The 16,742-nt window shown below is 44.8% G+C and overlaps 1 protein-coding gene across 14 annotated transcripts in view; it reads right to left on the reverse strand.

Annotated features, from left to right (window-relative positions):
• LOC140398222 (neural cell adhesion molecule 1-like) overlaps positions 1–16,742 on the reverse strand; it is a 625,403-nt gene that overhangs the window by 54,369 nt on the left and 554,292 nt on the right. For 2 of the 14 annotated variants that reach the window (XM_072486630.1, XM_072486635.1), the window contains one exon: positions 14,557–15,500. The exons of 10 other annotated variants lie outside the window; for them this stretch is intronic. In XM_072486630.1, coding sequence (XP_072342731.1) covers positions 15,421–15,500 — 80 coding nt within the window. In that variant the 3' untranslated portion in view covers positions 14,557–15,420. Of the gene's footprint in view, positions 1–13,325; positions 14,499–14,556; positions 15,504–16,742 lie in introns of those variants that run through there. 2 more of the 14 variants (XM_072486631.1, XM_072486629.1) reach the window with 2 other exon arrangements.

Raw genomic sequence — 16,742 nt, forward strand, 5'->3', positions numbered from 1 at the left:
ACAAACTCATTGTGCTAGAAACATTCCAGAAAAGCACTGAAGACTTGTTCTCCAGAACTAGCTGCGCCCTTAGCAAGCCATCCCACTACAGCTACAAAACTGGCATCTACCTGGTAAAATGCAAAATTGTCCAGATGTGTCCTATCCAAAAATAAACAGGACAAATCCAACCTGGAAAATGACCTCCCCATCAGTCTGGGCTTCATCCGCAAAGTGATAGAAGGGGTCATAAACAGTGCCAGCAAGAAGAATATTCTCAATAATAGCTTGCTTACTGGTGTTCACTTTGTATTCCGATAGGGCCACTCAGCTCCAGACCTTATTACGGCCCTGTTTCAAACATGGACAAAAGAGTCTCAGAGCCGAGGTGAGAGTGACAGCAAGGCAGCATTTAACAGAGTGCGCCATCAAGGAGCCCCAACAAAACTGAAGTCAATGGGAATCAGGGGAAGTCATACTTAGCACAAAGGAATATGGTTGTGGTTATTGGAGGAGAGTTTTCTCAGTCTCAGGACATGACTATATGAGTTCCTCAGGGTAGTGCCACTCTATGCGTTGCCATTTAGTTGTTAAATCATGATTTGAACAAGTTGAGTGAATTGGCAAATGCATGGCAGATGCAGCATAATGTGGATACATGTGAGATTACACACAGAAAGGCAGATTATCTGAATGGCTATAAATTGAGAGAGGGAAATGTGCAATGAGAGCTGGGTGTCCTTGTATGCCAGTTGTTGAAAGTAGGCATGCAGGTGCAGCAGATGGTGAAGAAGGCCAATGGTATGTTGGCCTTCAAAATGAGAGGATTAGAGTACAGGGGCAGGAATGTCTTGTTGCAATTATACAGGGTCATGGTGAGACCACACCTGAAATATTGTGTGCAGTTTTGGTCTCCTTAACTGAGGAAGGAGGTTGTTGCTATAGAGGGAGTGCAGTGAAGGTTTATCAGACGGAACTTGGCATGACAGGACTGATATATGAGGAGAGATGAGTTGGTTGGGATTATATTCGCTGGAGTTCAGAAGAATGAGGGGGGAATCTCATAGAAACCTATAAAATTAACAGGACCAGACAGGGCGATGCAGGAAGGATGTTCCCGATGGCAGTGGAGTCACTGTCTAAAGATGTGGGGCAAACCATTTAGAGCTGAGATGAGGAGAAATCTTTTCACCCACAGAATGATGAACCTGTGGAATTTGTTACTACAGGAAGTGATTGAGGTCCAAACATTTTATGTTTTCAAGAAGGAGTTAGATATAGCTCTTGGGACTAAAGGGATCAAAGGATATAGGGTGGGGGGTGGGGAGGAGCAATACGTTACTGAGTTGGATGATCAGCCACGATAAAGTGAATGAGAGGTTCAAAGGGCCTGCTGCTATTTTCTATGTTTCTATGAATCATTTTATTTCTGTTTCACTTACATTTTTTCAGTTATGTTGCAGAGGGGAAACTTGATGCATTAAGGTCAGAAAGCCACAAAAATGTAATCTTTCAAAAGACACGTATTAATGTACAGAATAATTGATCTCTTGCTAGAGGCTGGAGTTCAATATAGATGATTCTGTAGCTGCTTATAAAGGTTTGAGTTTAACCTTTGTTGATGGCATTATCAGAGCCACTTGAATGAATGGCAGCCTTTTAAATCACTTTCAGACATCCATTTTCTTATATGCAATATCAGATTGCTCTGCATTGGCTGATTTGAACAATGAAGACAAATAACAGAGCAGTCAGATTCTAATCAGGAGGGTCAGCATTTAAGTAAAGAACATTATTGTCTTTGATGTCTGGATTAAATGGTGGCATCGATTGACTAAAGGACCAATTCCAACTTTCTGTTACAAAAATGTCAAGAGGCTACCTGGCCCAGACTCGCTGTGTAGACCTGTAATTCTAGAAATAAATCTGAACTCAAATATTTGGTAAATACACACATCAAAAGTCTGTCAAATGTATACTTTATTTTGTAACAGAATTTTGCAGAACTATTCATTTGTTGGCAGAATTCGATGCAACACATTTCAAAGCTTTCCCCAAAGTTAGTGCAAACAATCTTTTCGACAATTAATGCCAACTTAGATTTACAGTTAGAAAGATTAATACATTTTTAACAATATTCAAGCCTTCGTATGAAAACTCTTTTTTTTTACTGCCACCATATTTCATTGAATATTTGAGGTTGGATATCCGATGGTCCTGCGGATGTCAAGAATATGAGGTTGACAGAACAGAAGAATTCTAAAATTCTGCACTGAATGTTTGAATACATTAAAGTTTGAACGATCAGCCTTCTATAAACTGACAGAGTTTTAGGAACATGAATTATCTCTGAAAACCGAGACCAGCTCTGCAATCTTGTAGCAGTTTTTCCAAACCATTGGCAGGGTTTGCTCTCTAAACTGTTGTCTGTTTTGTGGAGTTTAATCCTATAGGTCCCAGATTCATCAGACTGCCGACTCCACATCCAGCACAAATAAAAATATTTAGCTTAAGGTTGAAGGAATCTTAAAAGTGAATCTGATAATCCCATATTTATTTTTCATTAGGCTCACTGTCAAATTTGTCATATTTTCCAGGAAATAAGATATTTTTAAATATCTCCAAAAGTCTTTTCAGAATTCTGAATGCCAGGTCCACAAATGGACAAAAGGGAATAGTTATTGAGACGAGGGGTGCTATTTTCCATTTGGGAGACTGACACCGGGACTGAATTGCGCGCGGTTCACGTTCCCATTGGTGGTGCTATTCAGGGAGCAATTCAGAACATGCTCATAGGCCAGCACTCTGCTGGCGCGAATTCCGAGCAATTCCAGATGAAACGAATAGGGCTGCAGTTAGCGCCAATAAGCCTGGCAGCTGGAGCTGTTTTTAAGCGCTCCATTTACCACACACTCACTGCAGCCACCAAGATGGTTTAGAGAAGACCTGCTCCCAAGGTCGGGAGTCCGAGGTGGACCCGCAGCTCCAAGCCAGTGAGGAGTGGGGGGGACACACTCTTGGGTTGCAGACTCACGCCTGCCCTCCTGAACACTGCTTGGAAGGTGGTGGCGATGGCAGTCAGAACTGTCAGTCTCACAGGAGGACACAGCTGATGATCTAGAAGAGTGACCGGCACTAGTGAGGCTTCTGCCCTGAGAGGGCAGTGCCCTAGGGCACATCTCTCTCCCCCCAGGGGCTATGCTTACCTTTGTGCCCCTGGGAAGATCTCCTCGACAGATTCACGTTTTTCCAAACTTGTTGCAAACCTTGTGGATCTGATGTTACATCAGCGAGATTTAAAATATTTGGTGGGGGGGGGTGCTTATTAAGTATATTAAAATATACCTAAATGAGGTTCTTGCCTTTTCTGGGTGTGACCATCATTATGTCACTGGCGAGGGTCACGGAAAATCAGTAAAAACTATCTTGCCAGTGAGAATCTCATTTTACGATTCTCGTAGGAATTGCTACCTGCATTGTTATTCTCGATGACTAACAGGGGCTGAAAATTGCCCCCATTATTTTATGGTTCATTATCATGTCCCCAGGGCCTGATCAATCCCCAGGGCTTGATAATCTACATACCAGCGTACTTAAGGAAGTGGCTCTGGAAATTGTCGATGTGTTGATGGTCACCTTCCAAGATTCTGTAGACTCGAGAACAACTCCGACAGATTGGAGGATAGCCAATGTAACCCCACTATTTAAAAATAGGGGTAGAGAGAAAACAGGGTTTTATAGACCAGTTAGCCTGACGTTGGTAGTTGGGAAAATTCTAGAATTCATTATCAAAGATTTTATAGCAGAACACTTAGAAAACAGTGTGGGGATTGGACAGAATCAGTATGGAATTAATAATAATCTTTATTGTCATAAGAAGGCTTACATTAACTCTGCAATCAAGTTACGAGTCGCCACATTCCCGGCACCTGTTCGGGTACACAGAGGGAGAATTCCGAATGTCCGAATTACCTAACAGCACGCCTTTTGGGACTTGTGGGAGGAAATTGGAGCTCCCGGAGGAAACCCAAGCAGACAGAGGGAGAACGTGCAGACTCCGCACAGTCAGCGACCCAAGCCGGGAAATGAACATGAGACCCTGGCGCTGTGAAGCAACAGTGCTAACCACTGAGCTATTGTGCCGCCCACATGAAACGGAAATCATGCTTGACAAATTTACTGGAAGTCTTCAAGGATGTAACTAGTGGAGTTGATGAGGGGGGGCCAGTGGATGTGGTCTGGTTGCACTTTCAGAAAGCTTTCGACAAAGTCCCGCATAAGAGATAAGCGTGTAAAATTAAAGCGCATGGGATTAGGAGTAGTGTATTGAGACGGATAGAAAACTGGTTGGCAGGCCAGTTTACAAAGAGTAGGAATTAATGGGTGTTTTTGTAAATGGCAGGCAGTGACTAGTGGGGTACTGCTGGGATCAGTGTTGAGACCCCAGCTATTCACAATGTATATTAATGATTTGGATGAGGGAACAAAATATAAAATCTCCAAATTTACAATGACACAAAGTTGGGTAGCAGGGTAAGCTGTGTGGAGAATGCAGAAATCCTTTAGTGTGATTTAGACAAGTTGAGTCAGTGGGCAAATGAATGGCAGATGTTGTATAATTTGGATAAATGCAAGGTTATCCACTTTGGTAGCAAAAACAGGAAGGCAGTCTATTATCTGAATGGTCATAAAGGAGGGGTGGGGAATGTGCAATGAGACCTGTGTGTCCTCATACACCAGTCGCTGAAGGTAAGCATTCAGCTGCAGCAGGCGGTAAAGAAAGCAAATGGTATGTTGGCCTTTGTAGAGAGAGGGTTCGAGTACAGGAGCAATGATGTCTTGTTGCGATGAGACTGTGCCTTGGCGAGACCCCATCTGGAATATTGTGTGTAGTTTTGGTCTCCTTATCTGAGGAAGGATGTCTTTGCTATGGAGGGAATGCAGCAAAGGTTTACCAGACTGGTTCTTGCGATGGCAGGATGGACGTATGAGGAGAGATTGAATCGGATAGGATTATATTCACTGGAGTTCAGAAGAATAAGACCGTAAGACATGGGAGCTGAATTAGACCACTCGACCAATCGACTCTGCTCCGCCATTCAATCATGGCTGATATTTTTCTCATCCCTATTCTCCTGCCTTCTCCCCATAACCCGATTCCCTTATTAATCAAGAACTCATCTATCTCTGTCTTAAAGACACTCAAGTGATTTGACCTCCACAGCCTTCTTTTTAAAAAAATTTAGAGTGCCCAATTCATTTTTTCCAATTAAGGGGCAATTTAGCGTGGTCAATCCACCTATCCTGCACATCTTTGGGTTCTGCGGGCGAAACCCACGCAAACACGGGGGGAATGTGCAAACTTCACACGGACAGTGACCCAGAGCCGGGATCGAACCTGGGACCTCGGCGCCGTGAGGCAACAGGGCTAACCTACTGCGCCACCTTGCTGCCTCTCCACAGCCTTCTGCGGCAAAGAGTTCCACAGATTCACCACCCTCTGGCTGAAGAAATTACTCCTCATCTCTGTTTTTGTCTGAGATTGTGTCCTCTGGTTCTAGTTTTTCCTACAAGTGGAAACATCCTCTCCATGTCTATTCTACACAGGCCTCGCAGTATCCTGTATGTTTCAATAAGGTCTCCCCTCATCCTTCTAAACTACAACGAGTTCTCAACTGTTCCTCATACGACAAGCTCTTCATTCCAGGGATCATTCTTGTGAACCTCCTCTGGACCCTTTCCAAGCCCAGCACATCCTTACTTAGATATCAGGCTCACAATACCCCGCAATACTTAGAAACTGCTCACAATACTCCAAATGGTGTCTGACCAGAGCCTTATGCAGCCTCAAGAGGTACATCCCTTCTCTTGTATTCTAGCCTGCTCAACATGAATGCTAACATTGCATTTGCCTTCCTACCTGATGACTGAACCTGCACATTAACCTTAAGAGAATCTTGAATAAGGACTCCTAAGTCCCTTTGTGCTTCTGATTTCCTAAGCATTTCACAATTAGAAAACCGTCTATGCCTCCATTCCTTCTTCCAAAATGCATAATCTCACACTTTTCCACTTGTATTCCTTCTGCCACTTCTTTGCCCACTCTGCTAGCCTGTCAAAGTCCTTCTGCAGCCCCCCTGCTTCCTCAATCTGACCAGTCACTCTACAGATCTGCGTATCATCTGCAAACCTAGCAACAGTGCCTTCAGTTCCTTCTTTAGATCATTAATGTATATTGTGAAAAGTTGTGGTCCCAGCACAGGCCCGTGAGGCACACACTAATCATCCGCTGCCATCCTGAAAAAGACCCCTTTATCCCCATTCTCTGCCTCTGCCAGTCAGCCAATCCTCTATCCATGCCAGGATCTTACCCTTAACACCTGTGGGCTCTGAACGTATTTGACAAGTCTCCTATGCAGCACCTTGCCAAATGCCTTCTGGAAATCTAAATAAATCACGTCCACTGGTTCTCCTTTGTCTAACTTCCTTGTTATTGCCTCAAAGAACTCTAACAGATTTGTCAAGACATGACCTCCCCTTGACGAAGCTGTGCTGACTCAGTCCTATTTTATCACAAGACTTACGACTCCCGGTGGCGAGGGCGAGCAGGGCGGCCGTAACAACAAGAGCTCCCGCCGGTGGCTGCGATTCGCGGCGATTTTAGGGAAATCCCTCAGTCTTCACGCACCCCCCGACTATCGTCGGCCTTTGGGGCCGCCACAAGCAGCCAGCGGGGCCGGTTTAAAAACCGGCGAAGAACCCTGCGCGGGTGTTGGGGGCTGAGGCGCCGGGCCCGGCGCGGCAGGTCAGAGCAGCGGGGGGCGGAGCTACGAGGAGGCCGAGGCGGCAGGCCCGAGGCCAGGGCACTATGTAGGGAGGGTGTTCCACGTCGGATGGCTCACACCTAGGAAGAAGGAAGAAGGTTGAAGCCTGGTCCCAGGTGAATGCAGAGGAGAAAGAAAGAAGGTTTAAGGAAGTTTGGTGAAAGTTTTTATTTCTCTCTTCCCCCTTTTTTTTTCAAAAAAAGAATGTCAGATTGATGAAGGGCAGGAGGGCGAAGGGGGAGAGAGGAGAAAAGAAAGAAGATTAAAAAAAAATAAGCCGCTAAAGGATGCGAAGAGCAGCGTCGAAGGAAGGAGGAAACGCGGGTTCGCTGCCGAAGGAGATGATGAGCAAAGTGTTGACAGGATGGCGGAAGCCGAACTGCAAGGCGGGGCCGCACTACTTACGGTGGAGAAGATGACCTAGGTGATGGCGGTGGAGCTGGAAAAACAGTTTGTGAGGCACATGGAAGTCTTGAGGAAAGAGACGGCGATCGTGTTGAGGTCATTGATGGAGGAGGCAATCGGCCCGATGAGGGTGGAGGTGGCAAAGGCATCGGCCGAGGTGAGAGAGCAGGGTGAGAAGATGAAGGAGGTGGAGGAGGCCGTGACACGACACAGCGACCAGGTCACCTCGATGGGGGACGAGCTGCGGAGGGTGGTGGAGGTTAACAGAGGACTCCAAGCAAAGCTGTAAGACTTGGAAAACCGCTCAAGGCGGCACAATTTGAGAATTGTGGGCTTGCCCGAAGGGACAGAGGGCCCAAGGCCAACGCAATACTTCGCTAAGAAGTTGGCAGAGCTGATGGGGGAGGGGGAGAGCCCCACCCTGTACGAGCTAGACCGAGCTCATCGGTCATTAAGGCCGAAGCCAAAGTGAACGAGCCGCCAAGGGCAGTAATTATCTGCTTCCAAAGGTTTTGCATGAAGGAGAAGATTTTAAGCTGGGCGAAGCAGGAGCGTGAGGTGCTGTGGGATGGTACTGCGGTCCGGATCTACCAGGACTTGACGGTGGAGTTGGCAAAAAGACGAGCGGCGTTTGGGCGAATGAAGGCGGCTTTGTACAAGAAGGGGGTGCGATTTGGTGTGGTGTACCCGGTGAAGTTGAGAGTAACATATAACGTTAAAGACTTTTATTTTGAGACAGCGGAGGCGGCTGAGGCGTTCGTGAGGGCAGAAGCCTTGGGACAGACGTGAAGACCGGAACTGGAAGAGAGACTGAACTGTGTTTGAGCGGCTGGAAAATGTACAAATGTTACAACTTTCTTTTTACTGATTTGTATTGAAATTTACTTCTCTTTGCATTGTTACAGAGTTCAAGTTAATGGCGTTCTGTGTTGCGACGGTTAAATGTTATGTCAGTGAATTGTAGGGGTTGGATTGTTGGGGTTGATTTGGCGTTTCTTTCTCTGGGACTGGGTGAAAGGGGGGTGAGAGGTCTTGGCGGGGGGAGCCACCCGCGCTAGCTAACTAAAGTCAGTCAGTGAACGGGGGTGAGGTGAGAGGAGGACTGCGGACGTTGGAGCCTGGATAGCAGGCTTCAATGGGCCTACGAGGCGAGTAAGAGGGGGTGGAGGGATGGATGTTGGGGGACGTTTTTGTAGGGGGGGTTCTTGGGAGGGGGGGGGAAGGTGTTCGATGTTAACAATGGACAGGGACAGGCTTATGGGGCAAGGCCCGGTGGTATGGTGATGGTGGATAAGAAAGGTGGGGGGGGGGGTGAGAGACCCCCAGTAAGGATAGTCACGTGGAACATGAGAGGGCTAGGAGGTCTGGTCAAGAGGTCAACGGTGCTTGCACATCTTAAAAGTTTGAAAGCCGATGTAGCAATGCTGCAGGAGACTCACTTGAGGGGGGAAGGACCAGGTGAGACTTAAAAAGGGCTGGGTTAGCCAAGTGTTTCACTCCGGATTTGATGGAAGGGCTCGAGGGGTAGCGCTGGTCGGCAAAAGGGTACGCTTCCACATTGGGTGGATATGGTGCTGGAGAAGGGGGCAGCGCAGAGACCGGGGTGGAAACTGAATGTGGGGCTTTTGGGGAACCAAGTGTTCTGTGAGAAAATTGAAAAGGTAATTAAGGAATATGTAGGTTTTAATTGTACGGGTGAGGTGTCGAAGGCAGTCATCTGGAAGTCTCTAAAGGCGGTGTTGAGAAGTGAGGTAATTTCGTTTAAGGCCAGGGTGGATAAAGAGAGGTTGGAGCAGCAGGAGAGGTTGGAGCAGCAGAGGGTAATAGATGAGATGTTGGAGGTAGATAGGAGGTATGCAGAGGATGGGGACCTGGCGAAGCTGGAAAAGAGGAAGGAACTAGTAGTGGGGGCATGGAATGCACTGCCTGTGGAAGTAGTTGAGTCGGAAACATTAGGGACCTTCAAGCAGCTATTGGATAGGTACATGGATTACGGTAGAATGATATAGTGTAGATTAATTTGTTCTTAAGGGCAGCATGGTAGCCTTGTGGATAGCACAATTGCTTCACAGCTCCAGGGTCCCAGGTTCGATTCCGGCTTGGATCACTGTCTGTGCGGAATCTGCACATCCTCCCCGTGTGTGCGTGGGTTTCCTCCTGGTGCTCCGGTTCCCTCCCACAGTCCAAAGATGTGCAAGTTAGGTGGATTGGCTGTGATAAATTGCCCTTCGTGTCCAAAATTGCCCTTAATGTTGGGTGGGGTTACTGGGTTATGGGGATAGGGTGGAGGTGTTGACCTTGGGTGGGGTCCTCTTTCCAAGAGCCGGTGCAGATTCGATGGGCCGAATGGCCTCCTTCTGCACTGTAAATTCTATGATAACCTATGAAAACTACAGGCGAGCTTCGACCGACTGTCTACCAGGAAGGCGGTGCGCCAACTGAGACGAGCAAGGGGTGCAGTTTATGAACATGGAGATAAGGCAACGTATGTTAGCAGGTCAGCTCCGGAGGGAGGCACCGGCAAGGGGAATTCTTCAGGTGAAGGATAGGGCAGGGAAGTTGGTGGTGGCTCCAGTGTTGATTAACAAGGTTTTTGAGGAGTTTTATGAGAGGTTGTACAAGTCAGAGCCACCCGGAGGAGACCGTGAGATGCAGGAATTTCTAGATGGGTTGGAGTACCCGAGGCTAGGGGAGGGGGACAGGGCTTCATGAGAAGGAGCAATAGTGGAGCAGGAGATAAAGGATGCGATTGGGAGGATACAGTCGGGGAAGGTGGCAGGGCCGGATGGGTTTCCGGTGGAATATTATAAAAAATTTAAGGATAGGTTGGCACCCCTGATGGTGGGGATGTTTGAGGAGGCGATAGGGAAGGGGGTGTTGTCGCAAACCTTGGGGCAGGCATCGATTTCCCTGTTGCTAAAAAAAGATAAGGATCCAACGGAGTGTGGGTCGTATCGGCCCATATCACTTCTGAATGTGGATGTAAAAGTGTTGGCGAAGGTACTGGCGGGTAGGCTGGAGGAGTGCCTCCCGAAGGTGATAGGGGAGGATCAGACGGGGTTCGTGAAAGGAAGGCAGCTGTTTTCGAACATTAGGAGGGTTTTGAACGTTGTTATGGCACCGGCGGAAATAAAGGAATCAGAGGTATTTGTGGCATTGGACGCCGAGAAGGCGTTTGATCAGGTAGAGTGGGGGTACCTGATGGCAGTGCTGGAGCAGTTTGGGATTGGACCAAGGTTTGTGAACTGGGTAAAGCTATTATATAAGGAACCGAAGGCGAGTGTCCGCACAAATAATATCAGTTCAAGATATTTTTCACTCCACCGTGGGACAAGACAGGGATGTCCTACGTCCCCCCTGCTGTTTGCACTTGCGATTGAGCCGTTGGCCATCGCATTGGGAAGTTCGGGAGCATGGAAAGGAATAGTGTGGGTGGGGGGGGCGGATAGAGCATAGGGTGTCCTTATATGCCGACGACTTGTTGCTGTATGTGTCGGAACCGAGTGCGTCGATAGGAGGAATATTGGAGCTACTGCGGGTATTTGGGTCTTTCTCGGTGGGGGGGGTTGCCATTCCGTAGAGCAGGGACTCATTTTAGGTATCTGGGGGTGCAGGTTGCCCGGGAGTGGGGGAGGCTTCGCAGGTACAACATCACTAGTTTGGTGGGGAGAGTGAAAGCCGATCTGGCAAGGTGGGATGGCCTTCCTCTGTCACTGGCGGGTCGGGTACAGGCGGTTAAAATGAATGTGTTGCCACGATTCCTGTTTATTTTTCAATGCCTACCGATTTTCCTGCCAAAGTCTTTTTTCAGGGAGATTGAGGGAAGGGTTACCTCATTCATATGGGGAGGGAAGGTGGCCAGAGTGGGACAGGTGCTGCTACAGAGGGCAAGGCAGGCAGGAGGTTTGGGTCACCCGAACCTGTTGTACTACTACTGGGCGGCGAACGTGGAGAAAGTGCGGAGCTGGGTCAGAAGGGTTGATTCTCAGTGGGTCAGAATGGAGGAGAGTTTGTGCAGGGGGTCGGGGCTGAAGGCACTTGCAACAGCGCCGCTCCCGAAAGCTCCGGGGAAATATTCAGAGAGTCCGGTAATAATAGCTTCATTGAAAATCTGGAGGCAGTTTCGCCAACACTTCGGGTTGGGTTTAGGGTCAAGGAAATGCCAATTCAGGGGGAACAACAGATTTGAGCCAGGGAGGTGGGATGGAAGTTTTCGGAAATGGGAAGAGAAGGGGATTAAGACGCTAAAAGATTTGTTTCTTCGGGGTCGGTTTGCAGGATTGAGGGGGCTGGAAGCGAAGTATGGGCTAGAGCAGGGAGAAGTGTTTAGGTACATGCAGGTTCGGGATTTTGCCAGGAAGGAACGGACATCGCGCAACAATCACCAGGCAGGAATGTTCCCTTCCAGTCGGGGAACACTTCAGCAGTCAAGGGCATTCAGCCTCTGATCTCCGGGTAAGCGTTCTCCAAGGCGGCCTTCAGGACCCGCGGCAACGCAGAATCGCCGAGCAGAAACTTATAGCCAAGTTCCGCACACGTGAGTGCGGCCTCAACCAGGACCTGGGATTCATGTCGCATTACATTCATCCCCCACCATCTGGCCTGCAAAATCCTACCAACTGTCCTGGCTTGATACAATTCACACCTCTTTAACCTGGGGTTACCCCATCTCTGGATCTGTAAAGATTTAATCACCTGCTAATGGTCGCATTCCAAGCATTGTTTGGCATCTTTGAATTTGTCTATATATGTGTTTCTGGAACATACCTCTTCATTCACCTGAGGAAGGAGCAGCGCTCCGAAAGCTAGTGACATCGAAACAAACCTGTTGGACTTTAACCTGGTGTTGTAAGACTTCGTACTGTGCTCACCCCAGTCCAACGCCGGCATCTCCACATCATCTTTATTAATGAACTCTAAAATCTTACCAAGATTGAAGTCAGGCTAACCGGCCTAAATTTTCTGGTAATGAGCGGAGATCTTATAGAAGTCTATAAAATTCCAACAGAACTAGACAGTGTAGATGCAAGAAGGATGTTCCTAATGGCAAGGGTGTCCAGAACCAGGAGTCATCGTCTGAGGATACGGGGTAGGTCATTTAGGACAGAGACAAGGAGAAAGGTCTTCCCCCAGAGAGTGGTGAGCCTGTGGAATTTGTTACCACTGTAAGTAATTTTGGCCAAAACATTGTATGTTTTCAAGAAGCAGTTAGATATACCACTTGGGGTAGCGGGGATCAAAGGCTGTGGGGGAAACGGCAGGATAAGGCTAGTGAGTTGGATGATCAGCCATAATCAGAATGAATGGTGTAGAAGGCTCGAAGGGCCGAATGACGTCCTCCTGCTCCTATTTTCTATGTGAATGTAAAGCTCATTTTTAACTAAACCAAATTCCTAAAGAAGTTTACAGTATGCACTATATGTGATTGAGTTCATTAATGTGGACATATAAGGGATAAAAGTGTTCACTTATCAAATTATACCATTGCACGACCACCAAAAGAAAAGCATATTGACAATGTTGGTGCAGTTGTGAATGTGGTTGCCTTCGTACAATCGCTGCACTATTCTTTCTTTATAATCCACATAGCCTGACAATTCCGATAGATTTCTGTGAAGAATGCTTGCTCATGCTTATTAGTGCCAACTCATCTTTTCAAACCATTTGAGGAAATGAGGAGCAACATGAAGTTTGTATGAGGTTTCTCTATACTATTTAACATCTGTTCACTTTAAACGGGTTACTGAATCTGTTAAAATATCGCACGAGAGATTTCATCTGAAGTTGGCAATACCAATGATAATTCCATCCATCCCACAGCTTCTACAAAACTTGGAAATAATGGCACACAGTGAGAAAACAACATACGAATAAGGGGCAGCAGTAGGCCATTCGCCCCTTAAGCCTGCAAAGGACTTAGAAGGATGAATCTCAGAGAATGACACCATTCAAAAAAAGAGAGTATCTTCAAAGCCAAACAGAAGTGATTTTGGTGCTAGGTTCTCGTGTTTTCTTAATTGCAGCACCCACAGGCCTGAATTTATGCAAATTTACCTTGTGCACAAGAAACATATTGTGTTTAGTTATTTTGTATAAAACACAGCACAAATACTTAGCAAGGTTTTGTATGCCAAATGCAAATTTATTTTCCATTCAAGCATGGACATGCCTCAACTGAGCTTTTTAGTAACTTCCACCCTGCCTAGTAATAACAAAATATGGTCTGGATACAGCTCACGTGTAGCAAATAATTGAGATTTCAACCTAAAAACATCAACCACTTCCATGGCAAAGGTACCGAGTTATTTAGAACTAATACCATTGCTAAATTCAGTAAGTGCACCTCTTTGACAATAACAAAGGAAAATGGCCGAACACAAATCACTTGGATGAACTGTCCTTCTCCATCCTAATCTATCAGACAGTTCAAACAATGGCAATCAATAGGGATTTCACTTGCTTTTAGTTTCCTTGTGGAATTTGTTGGGTTCTATGCAGCAATTAGTTCAAGAAATATGGAATTAGTTAAATAAATAGAAGTATTGTGAGAATAAGTGCCACTTAGAAATATTGTTACATTCATTAGTTTTGCTTTCAGTGCTATCCAATGAGCCGTTTCCTATTTGATTGCCATGTTTAGTTTTGTTTTGTCATGTTAAATGGCTGTATTTCTGTGAAAACATGCAAGTATGAAAAAAATGTTCAAACGGAAAAACTTATAACAAGTTGTTGGTCACACAAATGTGAACAAAGCAGATACAGTGCATGGTGATTACAATTAATAAATGGGTACAATTTCTAATTTAAGACCAATTAAACACAGCTTTGACCATATCCACATTATAAACACAAAATTACACAGTAGACCTGTCGGCAGATAAAAAAAGGGAGAACTAACCCAAATTGCCCCTTCACTTTGTTCAATTCTATAAATGATCTTACTTTCCAGTTCTGATGAAATTTAGATCCACATGTTAATACAAGGTTTTAGATGTTGGCAGTCTTGACATGTACATTTCCAATTTAAAAAAAATCAGATTGCTTTTATCTCTATTCTTGATTTGTATGTTAGGGGGATATCTAAAATCTAATTCTCCACCATAAAACATCATGTCAACACAGATGTAAATCATGAACCAGAAAAAAATCAGCATACATTAAAAAATTTATCGTTTCTTAATGAAACCTGTTTGCTTAAGGGAATAGAATTTAGTCAATCGTGTCTCTCTTCAGGAAATTGTAGCAATCTGCCTCCATATTTTCTTAGTTATCTATGGCACTTTTTAAAATCTGTAAAAACAATTGAATTAGAATCAACGTTTAAGGCAATTCTCCAATACTGCAGTCAGGCCTTCGGAGTCTATTTTAATTTGTTTACAAATAGCTTAGTTACAGAAAGCACTGGAAAAAAATATCTACTAAATATCTAGAGCAATGACCTATGCACACTTTCCGGAATCTCCTGTAGATAGTATGGTGCATGCTGGCATAGCTGTATAAAATTAAGCATATTTAACCAAGCTGTGTGCTTGAGATTAGCTTTCTTTGCATGTGCTTGCGTTACCACTAAAATCCCAATTGGCAAAATATAGCAAACAACCTAGGTATCAGTTTTGGAACTAGATTCTGGAATCAAAAGTTACATTTTAATCTTTTTTTCAATTAAACTTCAAACCGACAATAACCTCTATGAAATTTCTTGTAGCTGTTCCAGATATACAATATACAATATTTATACCATGGTTTTACTTCAGTTTACACACATACAGTTGCCAATTCCTTCGAGCATTTGTTCCATTCATCAGGCTGCCAGGCTATAGTAATGACTTTGGTGGTTGAAAGAGGAAAATGAAGATGATAGAAATTCGAAGAGATAACTAACTATAGAACGAAGTGACAGGGAATGACAGATCCTCACAAAACAAAGCAATTACAGGTCAACAGAAATAGTCTTCTAAAGAAAAATGTAGAAATTGACAGACAATCTTAGCTTAGGTAAAATGAGAACTAAACGTACATGCAGAACAAAAGAACCACATGAAGGAGAACAGATTTCAAATTGTAATTTTGTTTGAACAGTTCATTTGCTTTTGAATAAAAATGGTACAATTCTTTTTATGAGTAAAACTCGAATACATCTGAAGCAACTGCAAAGGCATAAAATTGTGTGTTGAACTGTCTGGGGAGAAAACAGCATGCCTTTATTGAGGGTCTAAGACAGCAAAACAACTAGAATTGCAGAGAAGAGTAATGAGAAGAGTGTGCATGATATTGATGAACCACCCAAAGTTGCTGCTGTAGCCAAAGTATTTCCATCCAAGGGCAGCAAAGAGTTGTGAAACAAAATGGCCAGTCCAATCATTCAGTGTTCAAAGAAAGCAGAGGGGTAATGGAAACATATGCATATGAAGACAGACAGGTAGAAAAAAAAAGGGAGGGAGGGAAAAGGGGTGGGATAAGAGAGAGAAGGGAGAGAAAAAAAGATCATAAATACAAAACCAAATTAAGAATTTAAGGTAAACAAATAAAGTGTAAAAGTTAAATTGAAATAAAACAGATTAGAGAAACATCTGTGGAACATAAAAGAGTAAGTATGCTTAATTGTAAGCAGAGCACACTAGGTCAAAGATCATATTTCATGGTTACAGGGTAAAAAGGCACAAAACTATAAGCTGGGAAAATGGGAATGATCACATAATGGGTTGCGAGTACAGAATAGAGCAAAAAGGAACAATAAGTAGTTTCAATGAAAGACCAACATGAAGCTGGAATAAGGGTGGTGAGAAAGGATTTGGAATTAATGCTATGTCTTATTTTGCTGCCATTATGTTAGCTGCATTCAGTTAAATGGCTTTCAACTACTGCATGGAAAAGCAATTCCCTTGCCCATGCTCCAAGCTATTGTGTAAGTAACTGCCTTAGTGATGTAACAGGCCAGTTAACATGTTCAGCCTCGTCATGCAAACTGCAGCACTCGCTGCTGCATCCCCATAAAACATTCATGTGTTAATTCGTTAGCCATGGAACGCAAGAGTACATCTACAGAACAATTAAAATATTCAGAAGTCCAATTAATCACTTCTTGTGCCATTTCTGAAGTGTTTCAGCACAGTGCTTTCATTGATATCATTGAAGGAGGAAGCTTTACTTTATAAAAAACATTTCTGAATGATTAATTATCTTTAAAACTATCATTTTGTGCCTGAGTAGGCGACACAGTTAGGACCATATTTTCCTCTTTTTGAAAGCAAAAGGTGTTAACAGCGATTATTTCATCAACTTAATAAATCATACATCGAAAAGGATAAATGTTTTGCTGCAAATAGTTGTGCACCATCATTGTATCGTAGAATGGCGCAGCACAAAGGAGGTTATTTAGCCCATGGCGCCTGTGACTGCACTCCGAAAGAGCGCTCCAATTCACTCCTCTCCCCTCCTCGTTCCCCGCGTCCCCGAAAAAATTTCCACTTCACTACTCATCTAATTCTCCACTGAAATTTATTACTGAATCTGCTTCCATGACTGAAGTAAACC

This window comes from Scyliorhinus torazame, chromosome 21 (assembly GCF_047496885.1).
Source record: "Scyliorhinus torazame isolate Kashiwa2021f chromosome 21, sScyTor2.1, whole genome shotgun sequence".
NCBI classification, from domain to species: Eukaryota; Metazoa; Chordata; class Chondrichthyes; order Carcharhiniformes; family Scyliorhinidae; genus Scyliorhinus; species Scyliorhinus torazame.